General features: G+C 46.0%; 1 protein-coding gene across 2 annotated transcripts; it reads left to right on the top strand.

Annotated features, from left to right (window-relative positions):
• The first annotated feature begins 109 nt into the window (after positions 1-109).
• On the top strand, positions 110-27,229 carry utp20 (UTP20 small subunit processome component). 2 transcript variants are annotated; one of them, XM_049010602.1, is made up of 62 exons: positions 110-295; positions 671-751; positions 871-937; positions 1,053-1,185; positions 1,309-1,497; positions 3,060-3,141; positions 3,436-3,573; positions 4,154-4,309; positions 4,542-4,691; positions 6,057-6,191; positions 6,385-6,462; positions 6,634-6,812; positions 6,925-7,080; positions 7,176-7,264; positions 7,394-7,499; positions 7,613-7,763; positions 7,843-7,905; positions 8,067-8,225; positions 8,483-8,559; positions 8,666-8,745; positions 8,855-9,122; positions 9,339-9,524; positions 12,323-12,413; positions 12,516-12,601; positions 13,810-13,935; positions 14,045-14,211; positions 14,489-14,697; positions 14,785-14,928; positions 15,010-15,089; positions 15,182-15,417; positions 15,603-15,747; positions 15,989-16,076; positions 16,168-16,311; positions 16,519-16,572; positions 16,655-16,807; positions 17,298-17,453; positions 17,540-17,680; positions 17,786-17,923; positions 18,005-18,144; positions 18,223-18,311; positions 18,476-18,756; positions 19,144-19,283; positions 19,382-19,538; positions 19,634-19,732; positions 19,875-20,042; positions 20,233-20,399; positions 20,852-20,999; positions 21,123-21,239; positions 21,431-21,601; positions 21,862-21,993; positions 22,434-22,544; positions 22,629-22,708; positions 22,827-22,896; positions 22,998-23,180; positions 23,316-23,447; positions 23,775-23,907; positions 24,069-24,256; positions 24,605-24,676; positions 25,703-25,924; positions 26,042-26,168; positions 26,552-26,697; positions 26,934-27,229. In XM_049010602.1, exons 1-62 carry the CDS (start codon positions 251-253, stop codon positions 27,087-27,089), a joined length of 8,355 nt encoding a protein of 2,784 aa, XP_048866559.1. In that variant the 5' UTR covers positions 110-250; the 3' UTR covers positions 27,090-27,229. The 2 variants fall into 2 exon arrangements, with proteins under 2 accessions (XP_048866559.1, XP_048866549.1); XM_049010592.1 differs by having other exon boundaries at positions 18,473-18,756.
• The last annotated feature ends 28 nt before the right edge of the window (positions 27,230-27,257 follow it).

Raw genomic sequence — 27,257 nt, 5'->3', positions numbered from 1 at the left:
TTTCCATTCGCGACAAATGTATTAGAAATGTATACATACAATTCAGTGCATGAACTGCAAACACACAAAAACATTCACTAGAACCTCATGACCAAAGAACCACGTTTTCCCACAATGCAACATTCAACATGGCGGCGCCCTAGCACCGACATGTGTATACTGTGTTAACTTTTAAAGTCACTATTTGTTGCTTTCATGGTTTCCCGTCTGTTTTTTAAACTTTAATCGGAGAATCAAAGATCACGTTAAAATGAAGACAAAATCGTCATATCATAGATCGGAAAACACTTACAGGGTAAGTATTCACAGCTAGTAAGCTAAGTAATACAAACTGGCAGCCGATCTGTCATATTGTTCTTTAAATGTTTCCGAAAAGGAGCAATAACTCTGCTTAGTTATGTGTTTTTCTTGTTCTTGGTCGTTGTCAGGTCATGATAAAATGGTGAAGTGAATGAGTCGCTAACCTGTCCAAACACGGACAAATGGCTAGACTCGTCCATATCCGTGGCAAGATGTTTTGATTGCAAAAAAAAAACCTTTTAAAATGCCATGTCCGTATTAAAAAAAAATAAGTTCTTTGATCATAATGTCCGTCCTAATTCGCCATGTTGTTGACCCCTTGTAAAATTATATAGCAATTTGAACTATTTTTGTCTGTTTTCATCTCCAGTTTCTTACCTTCTCTGAACGGCTAGCGAATGTGAATATAGATGTCATACATCGCATCGACAGAACAGGCAGCTATGCTGAGGTAAACAAAGCCGCTTACGTCTGTAATGAAATTAAATGATATTCTTGATTTGTTCTTTGAAGCAACGTTTTACTTGATATAGTTTCCCTGCAATTACTGATTTTATGTTTGCCCCCCAGGAGGTAGAAACTTACTTTTTTGAGGGATTGACGAAATGGAGGGACCTCAATTTAACGGAACATTTTAGTAAGTGGACATTAACTTCAGAGTTACATTCTTCCCCTGATTCTGTCAAGTTCAGTTTTTCAAAAACTTGGAATTTCATTCGGAGTGATTGTGTTACTTGTGTTTGTTTTTCCAGCCACCTTTTTGAAAGAAGTTTCACAGAAGAGTCAGTCATTCAAACTGCTCGTCTTCCATCAGGACTCCATTGTGGAAAGTCTAAAAACACACCTCAGTGTGAAAAACAGCCTGGCCTACCAGCCCCTGCTGGAGTGAGTATAGAGGGGCACGATTTACCTTGCTGCCCCGGTTGGAGCTGGCTTGTACACACAGGCTGTTTGACTGGGACTGTTACTGGTTCACAGGCTTTCCTAAAAATTATACCTTTCCTACAGCCTGGTGGTTCAGCTGGCTCGTGACCTCCAGACAGACTTCTACCCTCATTTCCGAAACTTCTTCCTCATCATCACATTGTTGTTAGAGACCCAGGACACGGAACAGTTGGAATGGGCTTTCACGTGCCTGTCGTACCTGTACAAGTACTTATGGAGGCTGATGGTGAAAGACATCAGTGAAATGTATAGGTGAGTCCAAACATGCTTCAGTCAGTATCTTATCTTCTGCTGTTTGGTTGCCTAACTGATTTGTGTTGAAATAAACTCACAATTTAACCTATTAATGGGTATTTTTTCTGATACAACTGCAGAAAAGTATTATGCTAAACATATTATGCTATATATATATTATATGTATATATAATACAAACTGTATGTATGTATAATATGCATGTATGTGTGTGTGTATATGTGTGTGTATATGTATATATTATATATATATATATATATATATATATATATATATATATGTGTATATATATGTATGTATATGTGTGTGTGTGTGTGTGTGTGTGTGTGTATATATGTATGTATATGTATGTGTGTATATGTATATGTGTATATGTATATGTATATGTGTATATGTATATATGTGTATATGTATATATGTGTATATGTGTATATGTATATATGTGTATATGTATATATGTGTATATGCATATATATATGTGTATATGCATATATATATGTGTATATGCATATATATATATGTATATGCGTATATGTATATATATATGTATGTATATGTATGTGTATATATGTATATGTATGTGTATATATGTGTATGTATGTGTATATATATGTATATGTATGTGTATATATGTGTATGTATATGTATATATGTATGTATATGTATATATGTATATAAATGTGTGTATATATATGTGTGTGTATATATATATGTGTGTGTGTATATATTATGTGTATATATATATATATATATGTATATATATATATATATATATGTATATATATATATATGTATATATATATATATATGTATGAATGTATATATGTGTGTATATATATATGTATGAATGTATATATGTGTGTATATATATATGTATGAATGTATATATGTGTGTATATATATATGTATGAATGTATATATGTGTATATATGTATATATATATATATGTATATATGTATATATATATATATATATGTATATATATATATATATACATATATATATATGTATATATATATATATATATATATATATATATATATATGTATGAATGTATATATGTGTATGTATTTTCCTCATCTCCGAAACTCCCCAGTTGCCAAATAAACTCGCCTAGTACAATAATGATGCATCATCCAGGTGTAACCCACTCATCCAGGGTCAGGTGACTTCTTGTCTGACATCTTCCCTCCATAACAACTCTCACTACAATAGTTCAATATTGTCTTAAGATGTCTTGCATTGTGTCTTCTGTTGTTCTGTGTACTCCAAATTGCATTCATGTTTGTTGCACATAGTGTTCTGTGATGTGGTGCCCCCTCGATGTCTTGTACGTGATGTTTTGGTTCTGGTATGTTATTACATACTGGCAGTGATTATTCTGATTCTGATATGTGAATGACCACGATCAGGTCATACTTCACATTGGATGAAATGGTGACGTCTCCCTGTGATGAGAGCAGTAGTCCCCAAGTGTGTTATCTCACGTTTAACGTTTGCACAGTGTTATAAGAACGTGCATTTTCTTCTGATTTTTTTTTATTTTTATTTTTTATTTTAGCTTGCATAGCATCTTGCTGGTTCACAAGAAGGATCACATCCGCAGCTTCGCAGCAGAAAGCTTTGCTTTCTTGATGAGAAAGGTCAGGTGAAGTTTCGACCCTGTGCTCTCAGGAAAACGGTAAAAGTTGCACTCCGATGCATTTTTAAGGCTTACAAATATCTGGAAGCACAGCTGTGGATTTGAAGAAGGGCTCCAGGTTTCAAGGAAGCTCTGTTTCAGATCTGGTTCTCACTGTGCTGTGTCTATAATTAAAAGTGTTGAGAAATCTTAGTCCAGTTTATCTCCAGAAATTCCTCACGCCAGACTGCTTTCATTTTCTTACGTGGGTCTACACAGCTTGAAGGATATCATATTTCCCCATGATGTCGTGCAGGTGCCTGATCTGGATGGCCACCTTACCTTCATGTTTGGGGACCTGGTCGCTCATCCCCAGAAGACAGAGGGACTGGGACAGCTGCTGTTTGAGATGTGCAAGGGTGTTCAGAGCAGGTTCCACTCCTGCGCCAGTATGGTGGGTAAATAAGCATCTTGCTGTCAGACCTCGTTAGCGAAGTTGTCAGGTGTTGATCGTCATGCTTCCAGCTGGACCAGATGCAAGTGTTTTTCTTTGTGGGGCCTGATCTGATATTTGAATTAGTCATTGTGTGTTTTTTACTGAAACCCATGCCCAGTATTGCTTTATTCGTTTCGGATTAAATATTTACTGGATGAGTTGATGTCAAGGTCTGGGCAGGCGTAGAGATTAATTGTCCTTGGAATTTTGTAAATAAAAGCTGGAACATTTGTCGTTATCTAAATCCGTGATGTTCAAAATTGGTTACCCCCCCCTCAGGCTGCATCAATGTTGCGAGATAAAATGTGCACACTGCCTCAGATTCCTTTTGAGTTTCGGAAACATTGTAGGGGAATTTTAAAATGAATGGGATAAGAATTTTATTTAGACCCCCCTAGTAGACACAGAAATGTACTGGCTTCTGTGCCAAGACGTCACGGCTGATCACCACAAAGAGATTTGCTGACCATGCCGACTTTCACCTACAGCTCCCTTGGCCTACTTGTACCCCTCCCCCCCCCCCTTCTCTCACTCTCAGGCCCTTCCTGTGATCCTGAAGAAGTTGGGCCCAGCTGGTTCTGCGGGTCCATCTCTGCCGTGGACCACTGTCGGGGAGGTGCTGGTTCACATGGCGGATGCAGTGGTCAGTCACGTTGATAAGGACCACCTTCTTGTCATGTGGGAGTGTCTGCAGGTGAGTGCGTGTGATGCCGTTTCCAAAATAGGGCGGGCCTATTAATTGGTCCAGTGATAGTGATTATTTTTTAGGTTAGTGGTGAGGTGCGTTTAGGTTGCATTTATTTCATAGTAGCTCTGTGCAGATGCTTTTACTGACATTCATGATATTAGCAGCCCCGACGTCCTCTAAATAGTAGTGATCTTGGATGCTGCCTTGGGAGCCTACTTGTTGACATCTTGCTTCGCAGGGCTCCTTGGAGGAGGCGATGAGGCAGGCGGAGAGGAGCAAGGACAAAGGGGAGGCGTCCCAGCATGTGGAGAGGCTGCTGAGTATCTACCAGCTCCTGATGGAGCACCGACAGGGGGCTAAGATAACCAGACCGGAGTCTGTCTGTGAGGTGCGTCTTCACCTAGCGCTTCTATGCTCGTCGGTTTGTTGGTTTTTATGATAGAATTGAGACAGTTGTAACAAGTAAATATCTCTGTGAACCTTTTTGGGGAATTCATGTTCTTAAACGGGTTTTTTAATTTGTTCCATTTCTGGTATCGTGGTGTTTAAGTGGGTGGCACTGCTGTCCCGCACCTTCATTGTTGGGGGGTTTGAATCCTGCCTCCACTCTGCATGTGTGGACTTTGCATGTTTTCCTCATGACATGTGTGTTCCCTCCAGGTACTTCAGTGCAGAGGTGGAGATTTCACGTCCTGCGAGTACGAATCAAGACCAAGATTTTGTTTCAACCAACCAGTTGAATATGAAGAGTCACAGAGGACTCAGCTGGTTGGTTGAAACGAAATCTTGGTCTTGATTCATACTCGCAGGACCTGAAATCCCCATCTCTGCATCAGTGTTCTCCTACAGTTAGGCTGATCAGAGTCTCAGTGTGTAAGTGTGTGTGTGCCCTGCGTTGGACTGGTATCCAGTATGATGTGTACCCTAGCCTTGTGCTCTGGTCCCCCCACAACACTGACTGGGATAAGTTTGTTGAAGATGCATAAATAAATATCATTCTTCACATTTATTTTACATTTTTTTGCAAAGCAGCCATTGAAACTGATGGCGTTTAGGTTCAATTTACAATGGTAGTAGGTAGAAGAATGGGTGCAGTTAGGGCTGGGTGATATCATCGATATTATGTCGCGCATGCGTAGTAACCACCGGAGCTTCTATACTATGGTTTGGTATACTTCAGGGCGATATGCATTGTAGCGGGGCACACCACATAATTCTGTTTTGGTATACTATGGTTTGGTATACTTCAGGGCGATAAGCACTGTAGCGGGGCACACCACATAATTCTGTTTTGGTATACTATGGTTTGGTATACTTCAGGGCGATAAGCACTGAAGAGGCAGTGAAGAAAGGAACAGCTCAGCAGCCACATCATCTTTTAAAAGAGGAGATCTCTTTAAAAAGTAAAAGACGTTGGTGGTGTGGTGGCACTTCTTGTGCGGTTTAAAGTCTGGTACATTTATTAAACATAAGGATGTGCCAAATTTATACTGATTACTAACCTTTGGTCGTCATAAAACGCCTCATTAATATTTTAGGCGCACTACTAATCTTCTTACCAAATTGTGGCCAGTCAAATGTTTCACCCGTAATCTGAAGCGCTGGTGATTATTACTATTGCGCAATATATCAATATGTAATCGCCCATCCCTAGGTGGAGTCTCATTGTTTTTTATTATGGATGGCTCCGTTCCCTTACCCTGTCTCATGACTTCCCCCAACCGACCCCCTCTGTGTGACCTTTAACCCCCAGACCCTGCTGCAGCTGCTTCCTCTCCCCTGGCTCTCCTACACTTGCCGTCAGTTGTTGCTGGAGGTGATGTCGACGCTCATGCAGAGTGAGAACGTCTCCCTGCCTGCCCCAGTAATCCAGGAAACTGTGAAAAAGGTGTGTTTTTGATTCTCTCCGTATGTTTCAGCGATGATGTTTTTCGTGACTATGACTGTGTGTCCCTCTCTGCCTGTCACCCTGGGGGGGGGGGGGTCCCTGATCAGTGCCTGGCCAGTTCTGGGCTCGCTCGCCCGTTTGTTTGCTCACTCGCTCGCTCATTCGATCACTCTTGTCTTTGAACTGCCATCAGGTTCTCAGAAGTGGGCTGGACCAGGACCACATCCTACCCTTCGCCAAGGAAATGTTCAACATGGAACAGTTTGAACAGGTACGTGCTGATGAATTCTCCAGGTTCACGATTCTTTATTCTTCTGGTGCACAGATACCATACGATAATGCTGAGAATTTTTCAGGAGCAGCATTATAAGTCATCAGAAGCCAAATTGTTAGGAGGAGGCATCACTGCCTGCTTGACTGACTCTTGCCTCGGCTGGTGTAGCTCTTCCTGCCCAGTATGCTGCTGTACCTGGAGCAGATGTTCATGGATGATGACCCAGTTACACGTCAGCTGGCGCTGGAGCTTCTAACCTGCCTGATCCTGGAGAAGGCGGAGCCTCCTGCTGATGGTTCCATGGCCTTCGAGAAGTACCCCTTGGTCTTCACCGGGCAGCATCTTGGGTTAGTTTGACTCGGCCTGCTGTTGATTTTCCCCCCGCCGGTTACTGGGGGCTTCTGCGCTTTAAGTATTTCATAAAAACTTGTTTGGACTTTCCTTGTTTTGCTTTTGTAGGCTGAGTGGCACTAAAGACAAGAGGCTGCCCTGTCGTGGTAAAAACAGCATCCCAGTCCCTCAGTATATCCTTTCTCTGGTTGACCTGCCAGAGGACCATGTGCTCTCCGATCTCTCCCACCTCTGGGCGGCCCTGCTGGTCCTGCCTCATGTCAGGTGAGCTGCGCCCTTGGATCAGTTGCCTTTCGTTCTTGCATCTTCCATCCCGCTGGCGGTGTCTGGTGTCACGTCAAGCCTTCGCTGTGTTTCAGGCCGCTGGACACGGAGAAGGTCATCCCAGTCTTGACTAAACTCGTCAATCGGTTACTGCACCTTGTGGAGAACGGGGCCTTGGAGAATGGTCAGTCGTCCACGTTGTTCAAGAGAAATGCAGTGTTCTTGGAAGTCTGAGCATTTGACATTGTTTACTCCGTTGTCCTCAGTACAGCTTGTTCTAACTCTGCTCTGGATTGGCTTTGATCTTTCCCAGGGGGCCTGTTTGTTGTCAGGCAAGCCCTTAGTTCTTTACTTAGCCTCAAGGAGTCTGCGGAAGTTCTGTCCCCGATTCCAGCTGAGCGCATTCGCAGCGTGATCCAGTGAGTGGAACGTTATTCACATGGCATGACCTCATGCTTTGTTCTGCATTTGATATCTGTTTGTCGGAGAAAGGCGCAGAACCTGAAAGTTCTCCTCCTGTCACTTGTCGCAGGAAGTTTCCCAGCAACCTCTCTGCCCTTCTTCTGGCTGACCTCTACTACACCAGACTGTCCCTTGATGGCTGCTCTGCCCATCTGTCCCAGGATTCTTTGCTGGAACTGTACCAGACGTTGCACTCAAACCTGTCATCTAATGTGTCGAAGGTCCGCGACAGTACAAACCTCGCTCTAATGGCCGTTCACGTCACAAAACCAGAACCTGAGTGTGATTCTCCTCCCGCAGATTCGGCTTCTTACACTGAGAGTTTTCTCCCATTTCGTGGCCGGACTTCCGAAGGGGACTGAGGTAAATAACAGTCCACTGTTTCTGAATATTTATTCAGACGTCTCAAATATCTGAGACGCCTGCTGAGAAAACGCTTATATCGCCATCGGCGTTAACGTCCGAGAGCTTTTGATGGGTTATTGGATTCCCAGGGGGATTAACCTAAAATGCTGTGCTTCCAGGGTGAGGAGGCTCTGCAGACGCAGACTGTGTTTGCAGTGTGTCTCCTGGCAGAGCTCGTCCCAGCCACGGTGCAGGACTACCGAGAGAAGCTGCTGCACTTGCGCAAGCTGCGGCATGACCTGGTGCAGCCCACATTGCCCCTGGGAACCTTCCAAGAGGTACGGAGTCCTCCTCCGGCTTCAGCAGGCTTATTAAGCTACAGGGGAATCCTCCTGTTCTCACATCACTGGCAGAGGGTGTACAGAGTCACCTGGCGCTTTGGTGAAGCATACACCCCGTGCTGTCACTCTCGTAACTGTGTGTGCCTTTCTCGGCAGCGGATTCGAAACTTCATAGTCTGCATCCTTTAAGATAACTGTTCTTGTGGAGAGTCATCTATAATAGCTGAGTCATCTCTTCCCGGGATCTTTCCCAGGTGCCTTTGCGGTATCTTATCGGGATGCTGTTCATAAACTTCAGCCACCTCTGGGATCCAGTGATTGAATTGCTAGTGTGAGTAGCCCAGCACCCACCCCAGCAGTAGCCTTGACTCTGAAATCATTTATGTGCCTGTCCACCACTTGCTCGGCGTGGTCTGAAGTGTCTCTCTCAATGACAGATCTTACGCCAAAGACATGGAGAACAAGAGTTTCTGGAAAGTTTTCTATGAACATTTGGAGCTGGTGGCCCTTTTAGCTGGTGAGCACTCAAGTGTAACTAACTTTGATGGAGTCTGTGTGACCTGCATTTATTAACGATGCAGTGTTGGAGATCCCACAGCTGTCGTGCTGGTGTTTTCGTTTCTCAGAGAAAGAGCTCCGAGAAGATGATGGTGATGGCGGCAGAGAGCCCTCCGGCGGAGAAACGCGGGCAGACTTGCGTCCTGCCGGGGACGTGGTTGAAAGCGGGGACGTGGGCGTCCTCTTCCTCAGGCAGCTAGGCCAGGCCGCTGCTTCGGATGAGCGTACGGACTTCACCAACTTCCGCTTCCTGCTCTGGAAAGCCATGGCCCAGTTCCCTGAGCGGGTGGAGCCACGTAGCCGGGAGCTGAGTCCTCTGCTGCTCCGATTTATCAGGTGGCTCCCCACTGCATCTTCACTGCAGTCTCCCTCTTGTCCATGGCTGAGACTCTACCTAGTCCACCAGTGGACAGTTCAGTCCTTGGTTTTAGTTAGAGAAACTTGATTCAGACCTAAAGAATCTCACTGTACTCTACCACAGTTCTAGGAACTGTTAGATGAAACCTGCTGGTTAGCCCGAAACTGACGCACATATATTCTGGCGACTACCAGCCAGGAATATCACCGAGCGGACCAACTGGTGGCTCCCACTCAGGACCTGAAGAGGAGAACCGGCTCCGTCCCGCAGCCCGAGGAGCCAGGCGCTGAGGCTGAAATGAAAGAGGATGACGACGAGCGAGATCCCGCGGAAGAGACCAGGCAGACTGAGAAGAGGGTCCCGAGAAGAGCAGCCGGCAAGTAAGTCTTCCTTCCTGTGACTCTTAGCGTCGTGGTGAGTGATGCTGCTGGGCTGCTGCATTCAGTCTACTGTTTGCGGGCATTAAGCTGTCTTTCTGTGGCTGTCAGCCCCCCCCCCCCCCCCCCCGAAGCCTGACTGCCAGCCCACCTCATCCTCGTCCTCCCCCCCAGGAAGACCCCTGAGCCCAGTGCCAAGAACAGCATTAACAGACGTCGTCTCTGTTGGTACAAAGTACAGCATGTTCATCTAACGCTAAGATCAGTCATGATGTACATGGACGGTATCTGCAGTGTCCACAGTGTCATCGCAGTGGTACCTACAGCTGCACTCAGAACGTCCTGGGACTCTGTGTCCTGTTTTTCTCACGATGGACAGGATAGGGTTTGCTTCACGGGGTAAATCAGTCCGGTTTGACATCAGTCTCATTTTGCCCTGGATTCTTCCATAAACAGTATAATGTTTAATCTGACACGACATGTGAAGGAACCTCTTTGTGCATGAGGGAATTCACTGTCCTTTATTAGTAAGACTCTTTGTGTTCCTACTATTAATGTCTATCTGGCCACTACTGTGTTTTCGTTGACATTTCACTTTGTCCAAGTATCCAAAGCAGGCTACAGTCTGTTCAAAAAGTACATAAAAGAATTTACTAAACAATTAAATACCTGTCTGAATATTTGCTCTTTATGGGTCAGGTTAAGTCATCAGTTAACTTATTAAACATGAATGTCTGTCTAGACGACTGTCTGGCTTCTGACATCACGAAAGTGCCCACAGGAAATTGATAAATGACACTTACCTGAATACTGACGCAGGTTAAATAACAGTCCTGCTGCTGTTTGGATCTTATTGCAGCTTTTGATAGTGTCAACAGTAAAATACTCCTCGACAGGTTGGGAAAACAGGAGTATCAGAGATGGTCCTTAGGTGTTTCAGGACTTGCTTACAAGGCCAGAGATATTTTGTCACTGTTGGCAATTTATGATGAGGTCTTTTGTTCAATTTTTACGTGCTTCTGCTCGGCCTAATTCTGCAAGACAGCAAGGCTGCCTGCAACATGACACCCAGATATATTTAACTGTTACTTAAAGATCAAGACCCTGTAAACTCACTGTTGATGCTGGAGATGGACACAACTAAGCTTCTTTAAGCAAAGACAAAGCTTTACATAAATAGGGAAGGCTTAGATTTAGTGCATACCTTATACAGACGCTCTCTACTTATGAACTTTCCCCTTACAAACTTTCAGACATACGAACGACGAGGACTGTAAGTCCAAATTGTGTTCATTGGGCTCCCGTTTCCTGTCCGCAACATCAATTTTCTTTTTTCTACGCACCAATTCCGCCCAGTACGACTTCTGGCTGCTTCTCCCGCCACGCAGCAGTGTAGCGTGCGAACTCCCAGCATCCTAGTTCTTAGTACTTGCGTATACCCTTACAATGATGTTGAATAACGACTTCCGAACATTTCAAGTTACGAACGGCTGTTCGGAACGTATCTCATTCGTAAGTAGAGGAGCGTCTGTATTTACATTATTTAACAGACATTGTCGTCTAAAACACCCTATATCTTTGCAAAAGCAGGGTCACACAGTCCCTGAAAAAGTTGGGGATTAACAGCCTTGCTCAACGTCCCGGTGGTATCATCACTCTGCCAACCCTGGGATATGAACCAACAACCATCCAATCACAGACACAGCAGCCTAACCCGCTGAGCTACACTCTGTCACCGTCTTAATTCTTAGGTTCAGAGGATAACAGCTCAGGTCATAAATCTTTGAGTAATTCTGCTATTTTTACTTTGTCTTCCAACTAAAGCTTGGGTCTTTTCATTTGTCCACACATTCATTATTATTACTTTTATTATTATTTTGACTTTATTGTTGTTTTCTGTATTTGTAACTTTTTTCGAGATGCCGGCTGTATTGTGTTTCAGAGGCAGGCTAGTTGCATAACTAGTCAACAGCAAACGCATTTGGAAGTGCCACACCATCAAAATCAGTTTTTTGTTGTGTATCACATTTTCGCAACATTACATTGTCTCAAAGCGCTTTACATTACCTCTGCCCAAAGCCCCCAGTCAGTAAGCCAGAGGCGACAGTGGTGAGGAAAAACTCCCTAGAAGGCAGAATCCTTGGGAGGAGCCTGACTCAAGAAGGGGGGGGGCATCCTCCTGCGACCAACAGTATTAGTCAAATGAATAGGATGAGATTCACTGTCCAAACTTTTAAGATTTGAGTCTCAATGCAGGGGTCAGGCATGTGCTGGTGCTGCAGGATGGCAGGATTTGTAGGGTTACAGCAGTAGGGAAGTAAAGAGAGACTTCAAAGGGCGAAGGACGGGCAGGACGGGTGGGTGTCACTGGTAGTGGAGGGGTCCTAGGCAGCAGGATAGACAGAATATCTTGATGGTTTTTTTGGGTCATCAGGCAACAAACCCTGAGGGGAAATAAATTGCTTTAGTCAAAATAGGGGAGACTAGAGTACTAAAGTACCCCAGCTGCTTTTGTACTTTTGATACTGGTACTGGAGCAGAAGTCACTGGAAAAGGGAAAATACTGAAAGTACTGTTCCAAAAGTTTGGTACCTGGTGCAGTGGAAAAGTGCCCTTAGATCCTTGATCCACTTGAGTTCTACAATAATAAAATGGCTTGTTGTCAGTTTCCAGGTTCTGTAGGTGCCTCCGGTGTTTTTTTCCTTGTTTTATCCCCTCTGTCTTTCACATGAAGTACATCGAATTGCTTCATATATGGAAATATGCTCCATAAATAAGGATGCCTTGCCTTGTGCTTGCAGGCAACTTATTGCACATCTGAAAGTGTTCGCCAGATTCACCAACCCGCGCTCATTATACCTGGAGCCCAGCCTAAATAAGCTCTACATGCAGGTAAGTTCTCCTGCGTTCTCCGTCCCGCTTCACTTCTCCCCGATAGCCGCTACGTTCGTGTCTCACTGGGGTTTTTTTCTGCCTTATCCTTCCAAATTTTAGTTGCTTTGCCATCAGGACCAGAACATCCAGAAGATGGCCCTGGAATGTGTTCTCACCTACAAGGATCCCCACATTATGCCCTACAAGTATGTCGGAAGGTTCTTGACACATGAAGTTGTGCACAAACTCTTTAAAATCGGAGTTTGCAGCAGTTCTTCTCAACCTTTCTTCCCCTTTTTTTAATCTAAGGACCCTCAGTGTTCAGGAAAGCATGTCTGAGCCCACCTACACAAGCCTTGATACTGTTCCTCTTGTATGCCTTCTGCAGCGATGACAAAAATTGCCAGTGTTTATTAATATACATATTTTACATATATAACATTTTATTTCTTTGAAATATCGCTCAAACAAGGTTTTACTCCACTGTCCACCAACACTCTTTTTCTTATGATAATGCTCTCAAAACAGAAGGTGAATGTTTATGAACAAAAAAGCATCTAATCTAAAACCTATTTGGCAAATCAATCAGCTTCCCTGTGAGAAGGAGGTAACTGGTTTTATTTTAGCTCTGTGCTCTGTGATTCTGTGGAACATCACCAATAGCTCTCACTATTCTTAATTTCTATTATTTTTTATTATTCTTTATAGAAGTTCTAATTTTACCATGCAAAGTATATCGGTATAAATGGTATTTTATCACCTTATATTGTGTTCTGAAAAAAATATCGATATGCCGCAAAAATTCAATATAAGATACCGCTCAGTCCTAGGCTTAGCGATGTCTTTTTATTTCCTGTGCTTTTCAAAGACATTGTGTCCCCCCCCCCCCCCACTTTACGTTTCATAAAGATAGACAGGAATCACCAAAACATTTATTTATTGTTTTATATATGTTTCATTGGGATGCTCGCAATCTTGCCTGTTTTTGAGAACAGGTCTTATACCTGGAAAAACAGACTGAGAAACAGAGTTTCTACAGGGTCTTTCTGTTCTCTTTGACCTTCTCCGGTTTCCACTGCCTCCCGCAAAGAAATTTAGAACCTGAAAATTTTCCAGATGCTCGGAACACAGGGTCTGGTCTCAGATTACTAACAATGCAGCTCTGTTCATTTATCATTCACCTACAAAAGATGGCAAAGGTGAATACCTGTTTTGTTTGGGTCATTAGATGGAAATTGCAATACCACACTGCAAATAGTCTACAGCTTTTCACAGTGAAATGAGTTACAAAACACAACATATGTTAACTTTGGTTGCCTTGTCAAATGTGATGATCTGTAATGTGTGCCCGAAGAACAGCAGGCTGGCATGGTTATGTCTCTTTCAGTAGTTGAATGTTTCAACGTCTCTGCAGGGAGAACCTTGAGAACCTTTTAAATGACAAACGGTTCAAGGAGGAGATAACGCACTTCAACGTCTCCGAGGACGGGGCTGTGGTGGACACCTCTCACCGGCCACGTCTTATTCCGGTACTGTTGAGGTATGTGTTCCCTCTCCATCCCTTTGTAGGAAATCCCGATGGAGTCTATGCTGTGTTTTTTTTTTTATTATTATTATTTTTAAACCTTGCCGTGGCATAATTTTTGCAGGATCCTCTACGGACGAATGCGCAGTAAGACGGGCAGCAGGTCGCAGGGCAAGGCCTGCGCCACTGCTCGCTCCTCTATCGTGCTGCGATTCCTGGCCGGCTGCTTGCCGGAGGAGATGGGCATGTTTATCGACTTGTTGCTGGAGCCCGTGAGTCACTATAGCCAAGGTATGGTGACTGACTGCCAAACCCAACAGCAAAGGGCCACCCGTCTTTTCAGGTTGCCCCTAAAGCCAACATGAAGCTCTTATAATGTCTTCCAGAGTAAACGTTCTGTCCCCTCTCACTTCTGTATCCTGTACTTTTTCATTCTTTTTGACCGCAGTTTTGCTTTGAGTTGCCTCCGTGAAAAATATTGAAGCAGTCATGTGCCCGGCTGTTTCAGTAGGACGTTGCGTATTTCCTGAAGCCGGTGCTGAGATCACATGAGTGTTGCTTTCTCCAGGGTCTTGCCTGGCTGCGGTGCAGGGCGCCTCCGAGAACACCGAGGCTTCTGCCGTCCTGCCCCTTGGCCGGCAGCATGGCCTGCTCAACATGGTGGACGTGCTGATCCACAAACTGGGCCATCTCATCTCACAGCACCTGCCCAAAGTGCTACAGATTCTGCTGTGTCTCGCTGCTTCGGTGTCTACCCTCTTGGAGCAAAGAGACCAGGCACGTGCAAGAAGGAATGACCTCTAAGGCGTTGACACAGCGAGGATCAGGATTTTAACCGTACTGCTTTTCCTGCTGCCTGTACAGCTCAAGGCGGGATGCATCAACCCACTGAAGAACCTGAGGCGTCTAGGTGTCCTCCGTGTTCAGGACTACTTTGCTCGATTCGAGACGTACAGCTTCAGTGCAGAAGAGATAGATGGCATCTTTGAGGCAGTGGTGTGGCCTCAGGTATGCCGGCCAAATCAGCCCATGCGACTATCATCAGCGAATGGCTCTGCTGTGTCTGACATCTGACCCCCCACCCCCCAGATATGTCGGCTGCCCTTTGAGAGTACCTACACACCAACCCCGCTACTGAAGCTCATACACGTGTGGGCCAAGAATGAGAGGTGAGTGCCGGTGTCTGCTGAATTGCACGATGGGGTACGTCTGACGTTGGAACGAACGTCTTTCTTCCGCTTTTGATTGTCGTGTTTCTCAGGTACTTCCCCTTGCTGATGAAGCAGAGGCCCGGTCGCCCCGAGAGCGACGTCCTACTGAACGTCTTCGCCCTGCTCTCTGCCAAGAATGTGTCTCCGGCCACCATCGCCATGGTGATGGACATAGCGGAAAGCCTGGTGACCACTGCTGACTTCGTTCCCAAGGAGACAGAGTTGCCATTGATTGTAAATGGCTGCGTGTTCCCCCAGCCCAGTGAAGGGTCTCACATTGATGCAGGTAATAACTCTGTCTGCTTCCTGACCGTGATCTTAAAGTTACCTGTTTCCCCCACGTTTGAACTTTGCCCTCTGCGTGAATCAGCAATATACCGGTTTGTTTTTGGTCTTTTTGGAGAAACGGAACAAAGTAACAAAAATGTCTTCCACAACATCATGATGATCATCTTAACCCTTCTCCCCTAGACTCCCTGACCCTGGGTTCGAAGCTTCTCCTCCCCCATGTTTCCATGCTGTTGCAGTATCTCAGCAGCGTCGTCAGTAACTCTGACCGCTTGAAGAAGAAGAAATTCAGGGAACAAGTCAGCAAAGAGCTCAATATCCTCTCCAAGTAAGTGTCATTCTCAGAATTCCTGCACTCGCTAAATCCTTCTCTTGCTTTGAAGCTGTTGCGTTCTTTAAGATTCTAACCAAAGACTAATGACTGAACCTATTTAACTCTATTCCTGGGTAGTATAATGAATCCCGTTGCCCCCATAGACTGGCAGTACATGGTTTAATTCATTGTACAGGTCCAGGATCAGTAGGCGTCGTGTGATTCCAAAAATTCATGTTGTTTTTCTTTGTTCCAGGATCAGTAGGTTTGTGAGGGACAAAGAGCAGAGCTCCATGCTCATTAATCTCTTGCTCCCACACCTGTACAAACCCGGGACTCCCCAGGTACCCTTTTACGGTGACCCTCCTATGTCCTCCTACATCATGCGATTTTGAATTTTCCCACATTACCTACTCGTCTTGACTCCCCCCGCAGGAGACTCAGGTGGATATCCTGGAGACAGTGCAGAACCTGCTGAGGCAATGTGCAGATCCGCGCGTCTTCCTGAAGCCCCTGAGTCGTCTCTTCTCTCTCATCCATCAGAAGCTTCCCCGCCAGGCCCTCTGCTCTGTCTTCCAGGTGAGCATCTCCAGCAAGGCCTTTCTTTGAAGCCTCCAGGGTCCAGCTAGTTGGCTGTCCTGAAGGTTCAGTATCTTCTCTACCAGCTCAATCTCTAAAATCCTTTAGCCACCAATGCTATTGTGCCACAGCTTTTCAGGTGGGGGTGGGACTGAGGTTATGCTTCTAGAGTAGCAGTGCCTGACCTGTGGTTTTTTGTTTCCATAGACGGTGTCAGACCTAAACAGTGAGCTGAAGTACATCACGGACATGGCCACACAGGTATCCGCTCTCTCCGTCTCCCATCCATGTTCTTGACTCTGTGAAGACATCTGTCATGTGACCGCTTATGGTCCTCCTCCAGCTTAACGCCTTCGACAGCCGCCACCTGGACGAGATCCACTTCGACGTGCGTTTGACAGCCTTCCAGGCCGCAACGAGGCACATCCAGCGGATGGAGACCCTGGACCTCAACTACCTGCAGACCCTAATGCACAACTGCTTCTACTCCTTTGAGGTCAGTCTTGCCTGCAGCTTACTCAGAATTTGCCCCTACTTTTGAGTGAAGATGTAGGCCTTTCTCAGTTGGGGACAAGGAATGATAAGCGACCTGCTTTAGTGACCGTGGTTCATCTCAGATCTAGATGGAAGCCATTACGAAATGATGCTTCACATGCACAAGTACATTGGAATTCTGCATTTTTATGCATCCAACCTTGCACTCCTTTACCACACTCACACAACTGAGAGTGAAGCTTGGTGTGTCCCTGGAGCATTCTGGGTGGGGGTCCAAAAAGACATGGCACTATTCTGCAGAGGACGGGATTCGTACCAGTGACCTTCCAATCACAGGCACAGCGACCGAACCTGCTGAGCTGCACATGGCATTGAGTTCAGGCTTAGAAGGACTGGTCTCAGACATGTTGGTCGGTAGCAACAATAACCTCGCTAATGGATCATGTAGGAGTTGTACTGAGCCTCGGACCCCTACCTATCTTATCCCACAGATTGGGGACATGTCCCTGGCCGACAGCGCTACCGTGTGTCTGACAGCGGTCATCAAACGGCTATCCGAGATAGAGCACAGCGAGGAGGTGTTCAAGGAGGTGGTGCGACACACGCTGCTGGAGGCAGTACGGCGAGGTCTCCGGAGCAGAGCCGAGGTGGGGGCCGCACCCATATGTTCCTCACACCATTTCTGTCCGACAGCAGCCACTTTTCTCATGAGTTGATGTCCGCCTGCCTTCAGACCGTCCAGCAGGATTACACCACGGTCCTGTCTTCCCTGATTCGCTGTTTTCCCAACTGCCCGGAGTTCCGAGACCTGGTGCAACTCACCAACTACACCGACCCGGAATCTGACTTCTTCGAGCACATGAAGCACATCCAGGTAGGAGGTCTGCAAATCTCCTGGGGTGTCGATTTCAGCCCCATCGCTTGCTCGGCTCTATACCGGCAAGTTTGCAAATTCTCCTGTCCTTGATGATTCCCTCAGATCCACAGGAGAGGACGTGCGCTCAGGAAGTTTGCAAAGCAGCTGACAGAAGGGACCGTGGTGATGTCGTCCCGGTCCCTACAGAACTACATCATGCCCTATGCGATGACGGCTCTCTTCAGTGAGAAGATGCTCAAGGTAGCATCTGCTCTATGTATTCTGGAGGGAAGACGTGCGCATCTGTGTGTGGGTCGACTGACTGTGTTCATGTTTCCACAGTACGAGAACGTGACCTCGGCATCTATAGAGGTTCTTGGAGCTGTGTGCAGATGTCTCACCTGGTCCAAGTACGTGTATTACCTCAAGCATTTCATCCACGTTCTGCAGACTGGACAAGCTGAACAGAAACTGTCTGTCAGGTAAGTGTCCTCCTGTGTGAGTTAGGGTTTTGCACTAGGAGTGCATTTTCCTCTGACCGATTTCTCTTTTCCCTACAGTCTGCTGGTGATTGTTTTAGACGCTTTCCACTTTGACCACCAAACAATGAGCAAAGAGATAGAAGCAGCAAAAAGCAAAGAGGCTGATGGTAAGTGAGAACGGGCATTAGGCATAACGCTGTTGCACTTTCAGGTGCTGATATGCGTCATATGTGTTGCATTTGTTTCTGTGAATTTGGCCTCAAACAACGCCACGCGTCTGGTGCCATTAACCATTTCTCTCATCCTGCTGGTGTCGGTGGCTTGGAAGCAGAAGGTGAGGAAGATGAGGAGGCGGCCATGGACACAGGCGAAAGTGACGTCGAGGAGGCTGTGGAGGCAGATGTCCCGGAGACTGTCGCCATAGAGACGGACTGTGGGAGCACGAAGCCAACATCAAAACCCCCGACCTCAGCAATGACAGCGCAGCCTGTGAAGACCGTACCCACTGGGCTTCCCCAGACCAGGGAGGAGCTGGAGGTTCTGATCACCTCCATCCACCACACTGTCACTGAGAAGATCCTGCCCAAGCTGCACAAGTGCCTGACAGCCAGGGTGAGTTTGCCACATTTCTGATGTCTCTGGCACTAATGTGTTTAGGTGGTCTAATAGAACAGTGATTCCCAAACCAGTCCTCAGGGCACACTGGACAGATGCACAATTTTGTTTTATCCCAGTTCCCAGAACGCCTGACCCAAGCAGTCAGGAGCTCTAAATACCTTACAGGTGTGATGGAAACTGGGATAAGACAAAAATGCAGATCTGTCCAGTGTGCCCTGAGGACTGGTTTGGGAAACATTTCTATAGAAAGAGCAGAAAGAGCCTTTCGATGAACTGAGAGAGAACTTTACTCTCCAGTTCTGATTCAGAGGTGTACCTGACAAATTTGCATGTATTGCCACATCTTGCAGTGATGACGTCCTCGTGTGGTTCTTCTTTCAGCTGAAAAAGGACGAGGAGCACAAGCTGGCAAAGTCTAATGAGGCGGATGAGGAGGTGGCGGTGAGGGTCCCCATCGCCTTCGCCATGGTGCGCCTCCTGCAGACCCTTCCGCAGGAGGTCATGGAGGCCAACCTTCCTGGGTCAGTGTGTGTGGGAGCAGCGGGACCACGTTTGTATTCTGATGTCGACCTCGTCTTCCGAAGACCTGCTTCTATTGACTATGTCCTGTCGTTGACAGCATTCTACTGAAGGTGTGCGTGTTGCTGAAGCACCGGTTCCAGGAGATCCGGGACGTGGCCCGGAACACTCTGGTCAAGATCATGGAGACTCTGGGCTCTCGTTACCTGCAGTACTTGCTGAAGGAGATGCAGAGCATTCTGGTCAAGGGGTATCAGGTGACTGTTTTTATCTTGTACCAAGTTTAGCTCGGAAGAAAAAAAATCTTGTCAGAGAATGGAATGTGAGATTTCTTTTTTTTTTATCCTTGCAGGTCCATGTTCTGACTTTCACTGTGTATAAGCTACTGTCCTGCCTGAGTCCGACCATGAAGAGTGGAGATCTGGACCCCTGTTTGGGCCTGCTGTTGGAGGTACACATTAATTCACCTATATATGTACTTGGAAGGATTACATTTCCTTTATTTTGGTCATCGGCATTTTGCCTGTTCTTTCGTTGAATTTTAGCATTTTGTGGTCTTTCTTCCAAATGGTCGTCTCTCAATGTTTGGGCAGATCTTCAACAATGAGCTCTTTGGACCGGTTGCTGAAGAGAAGGAGGTGAAAGGAATCGTTTCTAAACTGATGGAGGCACGTAGTAGCAAGAGTATGGAGTCCTATGAGCTGCTGGGCCAGTTTACTGGGAAAGAGTGCGTCACCCGGATCATCCTGCCTCTTAAAGAGGTAGGCGGGGCCATGCTGCTTACTGCTCTGATATGAATGGAAGCAGAGGAAGGAGGCCAACCTTTCAGACCCTCATTGTCTGCAGTTCTATAACCTTTTATCATTAGAGTTCCAAAAATGTAACCCTACCTTCCATAATACTGCCTCAGATCCGTCACCTTATTTTTCCCGTCTTTTCTTGTTTCTGAAGATCCTGGAAAACACAAGCAGTCTAAAGGTGTCCCGTCGGGTCCACACTGTGCTGCAGCGCTTGGTGGATGGGCTGCTGCTTAACCAGGGCATGACACCCCAGTCCATTCTGCTCCTGAGTCACGGGCTAGTCAGCGAGAGCCTGCCTCTCCTCACGCAGAAGACCAGGTGTGCCTCTGTCACGTGTGCGCACACACACACACACACACACACACACACACACACACACACACACACACCCCACACACTCGTACACATTTCTATTCATATCTTTGTAAGGACCATCCATTCATTTTTATAGGAGAAAATACCCTAATCCCAACTGACTAACCCTAACCCTACCCAGCCCTAACCTAAACCATAAGTAACCAAACAAAATGCAGTCAGATTTGTATAAAATTGTGGTTATCCTTGTGGGAGGTGCAAAGGTGCATCAGATTTTTATCACATTGTGGGGACTTTGGGTCTAATACATATACACCCCCCCCCCCACATGCGCACACACACTGCCCTCATATCTTTGTAGTTGTGTCAATGTAAACAATCCCATATTTCTATGGAGTAGCAGTTGGGAACCTTTTGGATCCTGAGATGAGTTTCCTTACTGTTATGTGTTGCAGAGGCAAGGTGTCAGCTCCGCCCCCTCCAGACCCCCGGCTTCCCCCTCCCAGCTGCCTGCTTCTGCCCCCCACCCCCAAGCGGGGTGGCCAGAAGGCTCTGATCAGCAGTAGAACAAACATGCACATCCTGGTCGACACGGGATTGAAGGTAGGCAGCCTTTCGGAGCCGTATGTTTTATATATGTCTGGTCTCGGTATTCTTCATACACTTGGTGTGTTACCGATTCTTCAGTAATTGTACCCTGTGCCCCCTCCCCCCCACCACCTTCAGCTACTCCACCTGAGTCTAAAGAAGTCAAAGGTCAACTCATCTGAAACAACCACCTTGGAGATGCTGGATCCGTTTGTTCTTCTGCTGCTGGATTGCTTGAACTCCATGCACGTCAAGGTAAGGACCTGCCTCAGTGCTGCCCTCAGCTGGTGGGTTGGTGCCTAGGATGCACTGGTTCCTGACACCAGTCAGGTGCTTGACCAAGCTCATTTGCATGCTATTGCAAGTGCTGGAACTTCCCTGCACTGTGCGTGTGTGAATGTAACACATGGTGACACTGTGCTAATCGTGCGTGTTTGTGTGAGCAGGTGATAACGGAAGCCCTGCAGGCCTTCACGTGGGTCCTGAAGTTCCCTCTGCCGTCACTGGCGGAGACCTCAGACCAGCTGACCAAGACGCTCTTCGTCCTGCTGAAGGACTATGCCAAGGCTGGTGCAGCCCGTGGGGAGAACTTCAATCTGGTTGTCAACTGCTTTAAGGTGATTCAGTGGCCACCAGGCCCTGCTTCTACATACATGCCATGGACATTTGTTTGTCTTCAGTTCTATGCAGCTCTATCATCGCTGCGCATGGACTTCAAAGAAATTTAGACAAATAGCATGAAACTACAAGCTAAATATATTAGACACTTAACTATTTGAGAAGCTAACTGTTTCACCGGCTTCCTGTTTGCTCTTCATCATTGTGTCCTTGTTTCTGGGAGTCACTGTCTCTCCTTCCCCTTCTCTGTCCCTGCCAGACCATTTCTATCCTCGTGAAGTGTGCAAAAAAACAACCGGTTTCTCCGAAGCAGTTGCAGGTATTGCTGGGATATGCTGAGGAGGACATCTATGACCGATCTCGTCAAGCCACTGCCTTTGGCCTACTGAAGGTAACCCCAGTAACAAGAGTGTCCCTCACCTGTTCCTGCCTTCCGTGACTCAACATTTGAATTTATGTTCCTGTTAGAACATAGAAATTTACAAAGGGGAGGCCATTCGGCCCATCAAGCTCGCTTGGAGAATTCAATTAATAGCTATAAGGTTTTAACTTGCACTACACTAACAGGAAGACTATTCCATACTCTACACGCTGTGTAATGAAGTGCTTCCTCAAATCCAATTTAAAATGTTCTCACGCTAACTTCCACCTATGGCCATGGTTTCTTGTATTTGAACTAATACTGAAGTAGCTATTTGGTTGAACAGCATCCCGACCTATTAGAATGTGATATATCTGTATCATGTCCCCCCTTAGTCTCCTTTGGTCGAGGCTGAACAGGTTCAGCTCAGCTAAGCTCTCTTGTTTTCTGTTAACTGTTCTCTGCTGTAGGCTATCCTCTCGAGAAAGCTGGTGGTCCCTGAGATGGAGGACGTGTTAAAGAAAGTGGCCAAACTGTCCATCACTGGTCCGAATGGACAAGTCAGGTTGCAGTGTAGACAGGTGCGAAAGCCTCTTGGGTGGGTTGACTTGACTGTGAAGGTGATGCTGAGTATGAGTGGGATTAAAATGGTTTTCCTGCTCCAGATTTACATGAAGTACCTCCTGGATTATCCCCTGGGGAAGAAGCTGAAGGCACACTTGGACTTTGTAGTGGCACAACTGACGTAAGGCAGAACCATTAGTGTACCATGCTTTGTACTTTATGATAAGGTTGCTGTGATTATTGAAGGGCACTCTTGTGGTCTTGTGTGGTCTCTAACTTCACCTACTCGTATCTTTCAGCTATGCGTATGACACAGGGAGAGAGTCTACTCTGGAAATGTTGGCCTACATAATCCAGACCTTCCCCCTGGTATTCTTGTATTTCATTTGCTTAACATGTTTAGTGGCCACATCCAAAATCACGAGTGCTTCTAAGGTAGCTTCCTCAATCCTCCTCTTTGTTTCTGTTAGGACCTGCTTCATGAACATTGCGGCCTGTTCTTTGTGCCGCTGGCGTTGTCCGTGGTCAATGACGACTCCCCAGGCTGTAAGAAGATGGCAGCACTGGCGATAAAATCCCTGCTGGAGAAGATTGACCTGGACCATCAGAACAACATGTATGCTCTTGTCAACACCTGGCTCTCTAGTGACAAGGTGAGCAGTTTTGGTCATCTCCTACCATGGATATTTGTATCTGACGAGCCTCCGACTAGGAATGGGAGCAGGAGGCAAAGAAAATGGCGGCCTACCCTCGACCCCTAAAATAACCATCGTCTCTTCTGCTTTAAGGTGACCCATCAGCGACTGGGTGCGCAGGTCTGTGGGCTCTTTGTGGAGGTGGAGGGGATGCAGTTTGCTCAACGCCTCAGCGCCCTGCTTCCTCTCATTGAGAGAGAGATCAACCCCGACAACTATGAAGACGTGGGTTCCTCATAAGCCTGCTAAGATAGACATAGATGGACGAAATGGGCAGCAGGAGTGACTCAGTCCTCCTGAGGTGTTTAGATCAATCCTATTTTTGCACCCGGTACTACAAACTGATCTGATACCCTACAAATGAATCCAATTGATAAGGCATGATTACAACGTTGTATGTCCATTGATGGATTGTAACAAAGCTCATCATAAATCAGTGCGTGAACGTGGTGCTCATGGTTGCAGGTTTTTTGGATGTGTTGCAGGTTAGAGTAATAGCTGTAGCTGTATCCATATGTGCACATGGGTGAAAAGGTGGTGTGTATCCATCAGATTGACGAGGAAGCAGATGAGAAGGCTGCCGACAGAATGCTGTTTAGCTTCCTGGTGCTTCTGACGAAGCTCATCAAGGACTGCAACTTCCTTCAACTGCACGAACCGAGTGAAACCCTCGCCAACGTGTGGAGTAAGACCGAGGGCACATGGCCACCTTTTGCAGTACTTGAAGCGCGACAAAAATTTGTACTTAACGGCTGGTGTAAAGCAGCAGGAAGCGGAGGTGTTGCACGCATCCTTTCTGGCCTGAGGTAGATCAGTGGACATGATGTTCTCCTGCTTCTCCCTCAGGTCACATTCATGCTCATCTGCGCTATCCTCACTTCTGGGTGTGGCTGACCGCCTCCCAGGTTTTCGGACAGCTGTTCGCGGCCCACAAACCCGAGGAGCTGGTCGGCCGGTGGAGAGCCCAACAGGACGTGAACCCAACGACTGAGCCTGTTGCCACAATTTTCCTGGTAACTGACCTCGACAAGAAGGTAAGATACAAGATGCTTAAATGTGCTTCACCAGTATTTGCTGCTAGGCGTGTACTGTTGGATTTTCAGGAAAACGATTATTTTTAAAATTTCACTAAGTCACAATAGCACATATCAAATCACCAATCATAAATTGGTCTGAGATTCGTTTTGCATGAAATCCCTCCCTGCACTGCTTTTCAAGTGGTATTAAATAACAGTTCCATATCCTGGTAAATTTTCAGCATCCAGAACTCTGTTCATACAAAACTCTCATTCATATCTGACCTTATCTGAAAGGTTTTGGATGTCAGGGCACTAAGGCTCCAGCAGTAACCCTTATTCACTTTTTCTCCCCCCTCCTCTCAGATGAGGGAGCTCGTTCTGTGCTTCTGTCATCAGCTCCAGTCTAAGTTTCTTGATGCGTCAATGGGTGAGCAGGTAGGAAGTCTCCCGGATATCTTTTATCCTGATTGATTCACACAAGGCCTGGGAATGGAATGTTTGGCATCACCCCATGAAAGACAGAGGGTTCTATTACCATAGCAACAATCGCAGGACTCCTATTGACCATGAGGACAATCAGACCTTGTTCCATAACATTGCCACATTTTAAGTAAGATCATTTTTTTGATAGAACTAAGGTTTGCGCGTCTTTAGAAAAGTTTGTGGATTTAGTGTATGGCTCTTAGATTCCCTTGTTATTATAAAAGAAGTCCACTGATTACACAGTCTATTTTAACAGTGAGAATTCATTAATATTAAACAATACACGATTGCCTTCTTAGTTCATCTTTTTTCCTGAAGACTTTGTTGTACAGGGAGCTGTCAGTCTTGCTTTCTGAAAACTAAAGAACAATGGAGACCCATGTGCATACCTGAATGAAACGTTATATCGACAGACAGGGGGCGTTGCTACAGATTTTGGCCCCCATGAAGGCATATCATATTGGGCCCCCCAGTCCAGACCAATTCAGTTATTTTCCAAATTTTCTAGCCCCCCTCCCCATCTTACGGCACCCCTGTCAACAGAAGTCTAGGAGCCTGAGGAGGTCACAGGTTCCACAGACATCAGAATACTCATCAGAATACTCATCAGAGTAGATCAGAACCAAATACACACACATGCACACTGCAGTGAGGATTACAGTTCATAAAACGTGCAGAGATGTATATTGACCATTTTTCTCGTTAGTGCATTTCATTATTTTCTTATGAATTTGTGTTGAACGGTTGGGTTACATTCTACTGAATGTCCCCAGATGCATCCCTGGTTATGAATGCTAGGATTGCACGCCATCTGTGGTATAAGCAGAGGAATTTAAACTGTTATCCATTTTAATTTTCAGATGATGTATCAGATCTTCTGCATTTCATGTACAATTCAGACCAAAATATGGCCTAATACAGCTACTCTCACAGATATTAATCTGTCCACTTGCCAACACTGTTTCCTTCTGTTCCAAGGTAATAAAGAATCTGCTGTTCGTGGCAAAGGTGATCTACCTGATCTCGCCCGAGTCTGAGACAGCCAATGGCGAGGGGGATAAAGAGCATGAGGAAGATGAGGAGAAAGAAGATGATGATGAGCTGAAGAAGAAAAGGCCTCCCTCCTTACTGTGGGTGATGAAAAAGCTGTCAGTCTTGGCAAAGAGGGAGGCAGCAGACGCGCCCAAAGTTCCACTGAAGGTGACTGCAGTCTTACTCTAAGTAATACATTGTGTGGCGATAACCAGCCAGCCCTTCCTGGCAGACCGGCTTACTGAGAGACTTTTGTTGTGGACTGGTGTGCGTGTGTCTTGGCAGAGAACGTGTGTGTTTAAATTCTTGGGCGCCATGGCGATGGACCTGGGAAAAGAGAGGATTGGGCCATACCTCACCACCATCATCGCACCGCTCTTCAGAGAGCTGGAGAGTACCTATGCTGAACAAGGTGGGACATCAGAGGGGTGTCACAAAGGGTTTGCTTAATTAGGCTTGATTGGTGTAGGGTGAAAATTCTAGTCAGAACTACTGTTGCAAAATAGGGAATGTTTTTCTTCATTATCAAATTGATCTAAATTATTTTCAAACTAATTAGGAAGTCGACTGTAGTAGCTCCTTGGAGTTATTTTAATCAAAAATTAAAATATGGTATTAATGAAGCGAACTGCTCACGCAAGTCTTGCATAATACTTCTTTCTGGAAGAGGACAGTAAATCCCCAGGATGATACCAAGACATGATCAGTATCTGTTGCTGCTGAAGTTCACAAGAACCTTGTAGGACTGCAGTCACAGCCATATAGCAACATGGTCTACCACGGTCTCTGTCCCAGATCCCACCCTGAAGAACCTGTCCCAGGAGCTGATTGATCTGCTGAAGAAGCAGGTGGGCCTAGAGGATTTCTCTCTGGCCTTTGCTGCAGTGCAGAAGGAGGCCACACAAAGAAGGGCAACACGTAAGAGGCACAGAGCAATTCAGGTGAGTCACAGGGCCTGCTGTAGACACCTAAACAGCATGACCTTATTTTGTTCTCAATGAGAGTGAACATGAGTTTTCAGGGTGGAGATCATTGCACCTACTAGGATAGACGTGCTTCTGATTTTGTGTTTTTAGGAACGTGCTACCGTGAGTCATCTTTGTGAATGCGAGCCGAATGACTGAATGCCGACCCGTAAAACAAGCTCAATTCATAATCACTTCTCTTGCTCTGATAGGCTGTTGCCAACCCTGATGTTGCAGCCAAGAGAAAGCTAAAGAAGCACCAGAGTAAGATCGTGGCCAAAAAGAGAAAGATTGAGTTTCTGCGGCCGGGATACAAGGCAAAGAAGAGTCGCAGTCACACGTTAAGGGACTTGGCCATAATGCAGTGAGAATCTCGATGCCTAGACATCCCTGTGAAATAGATTAAACCATCACGTGGACCAGTACTCAATGTCAGAGGTTTGAGAAATGACATGTAAAGTTGCAATTGCCATTGTATTTTTTTTTTATTAAAGATGATTGCTCTGTACAATTGTCAATAAGTTGTGAAGGTGTAA

Source organism: Brienomyrus brachyistius, chromosome 1 (assembly GCF_023856365.1).
Source record: "Brienomyrus brachyistius isolate T26 chromosome 1, BBRACH_0.4, whole genome shotgun sequence".
NCBI classification, from domain to species: Eukaryota; Metazoa; Chordata; class Actinopteri; order Osteoglossiformes; family Mormyridae; genus Brienomyrus; species Brienomyrus brachyistius.
This window is presented reverse-complemented; position numbering and strand designations above follow the sequence as displayed.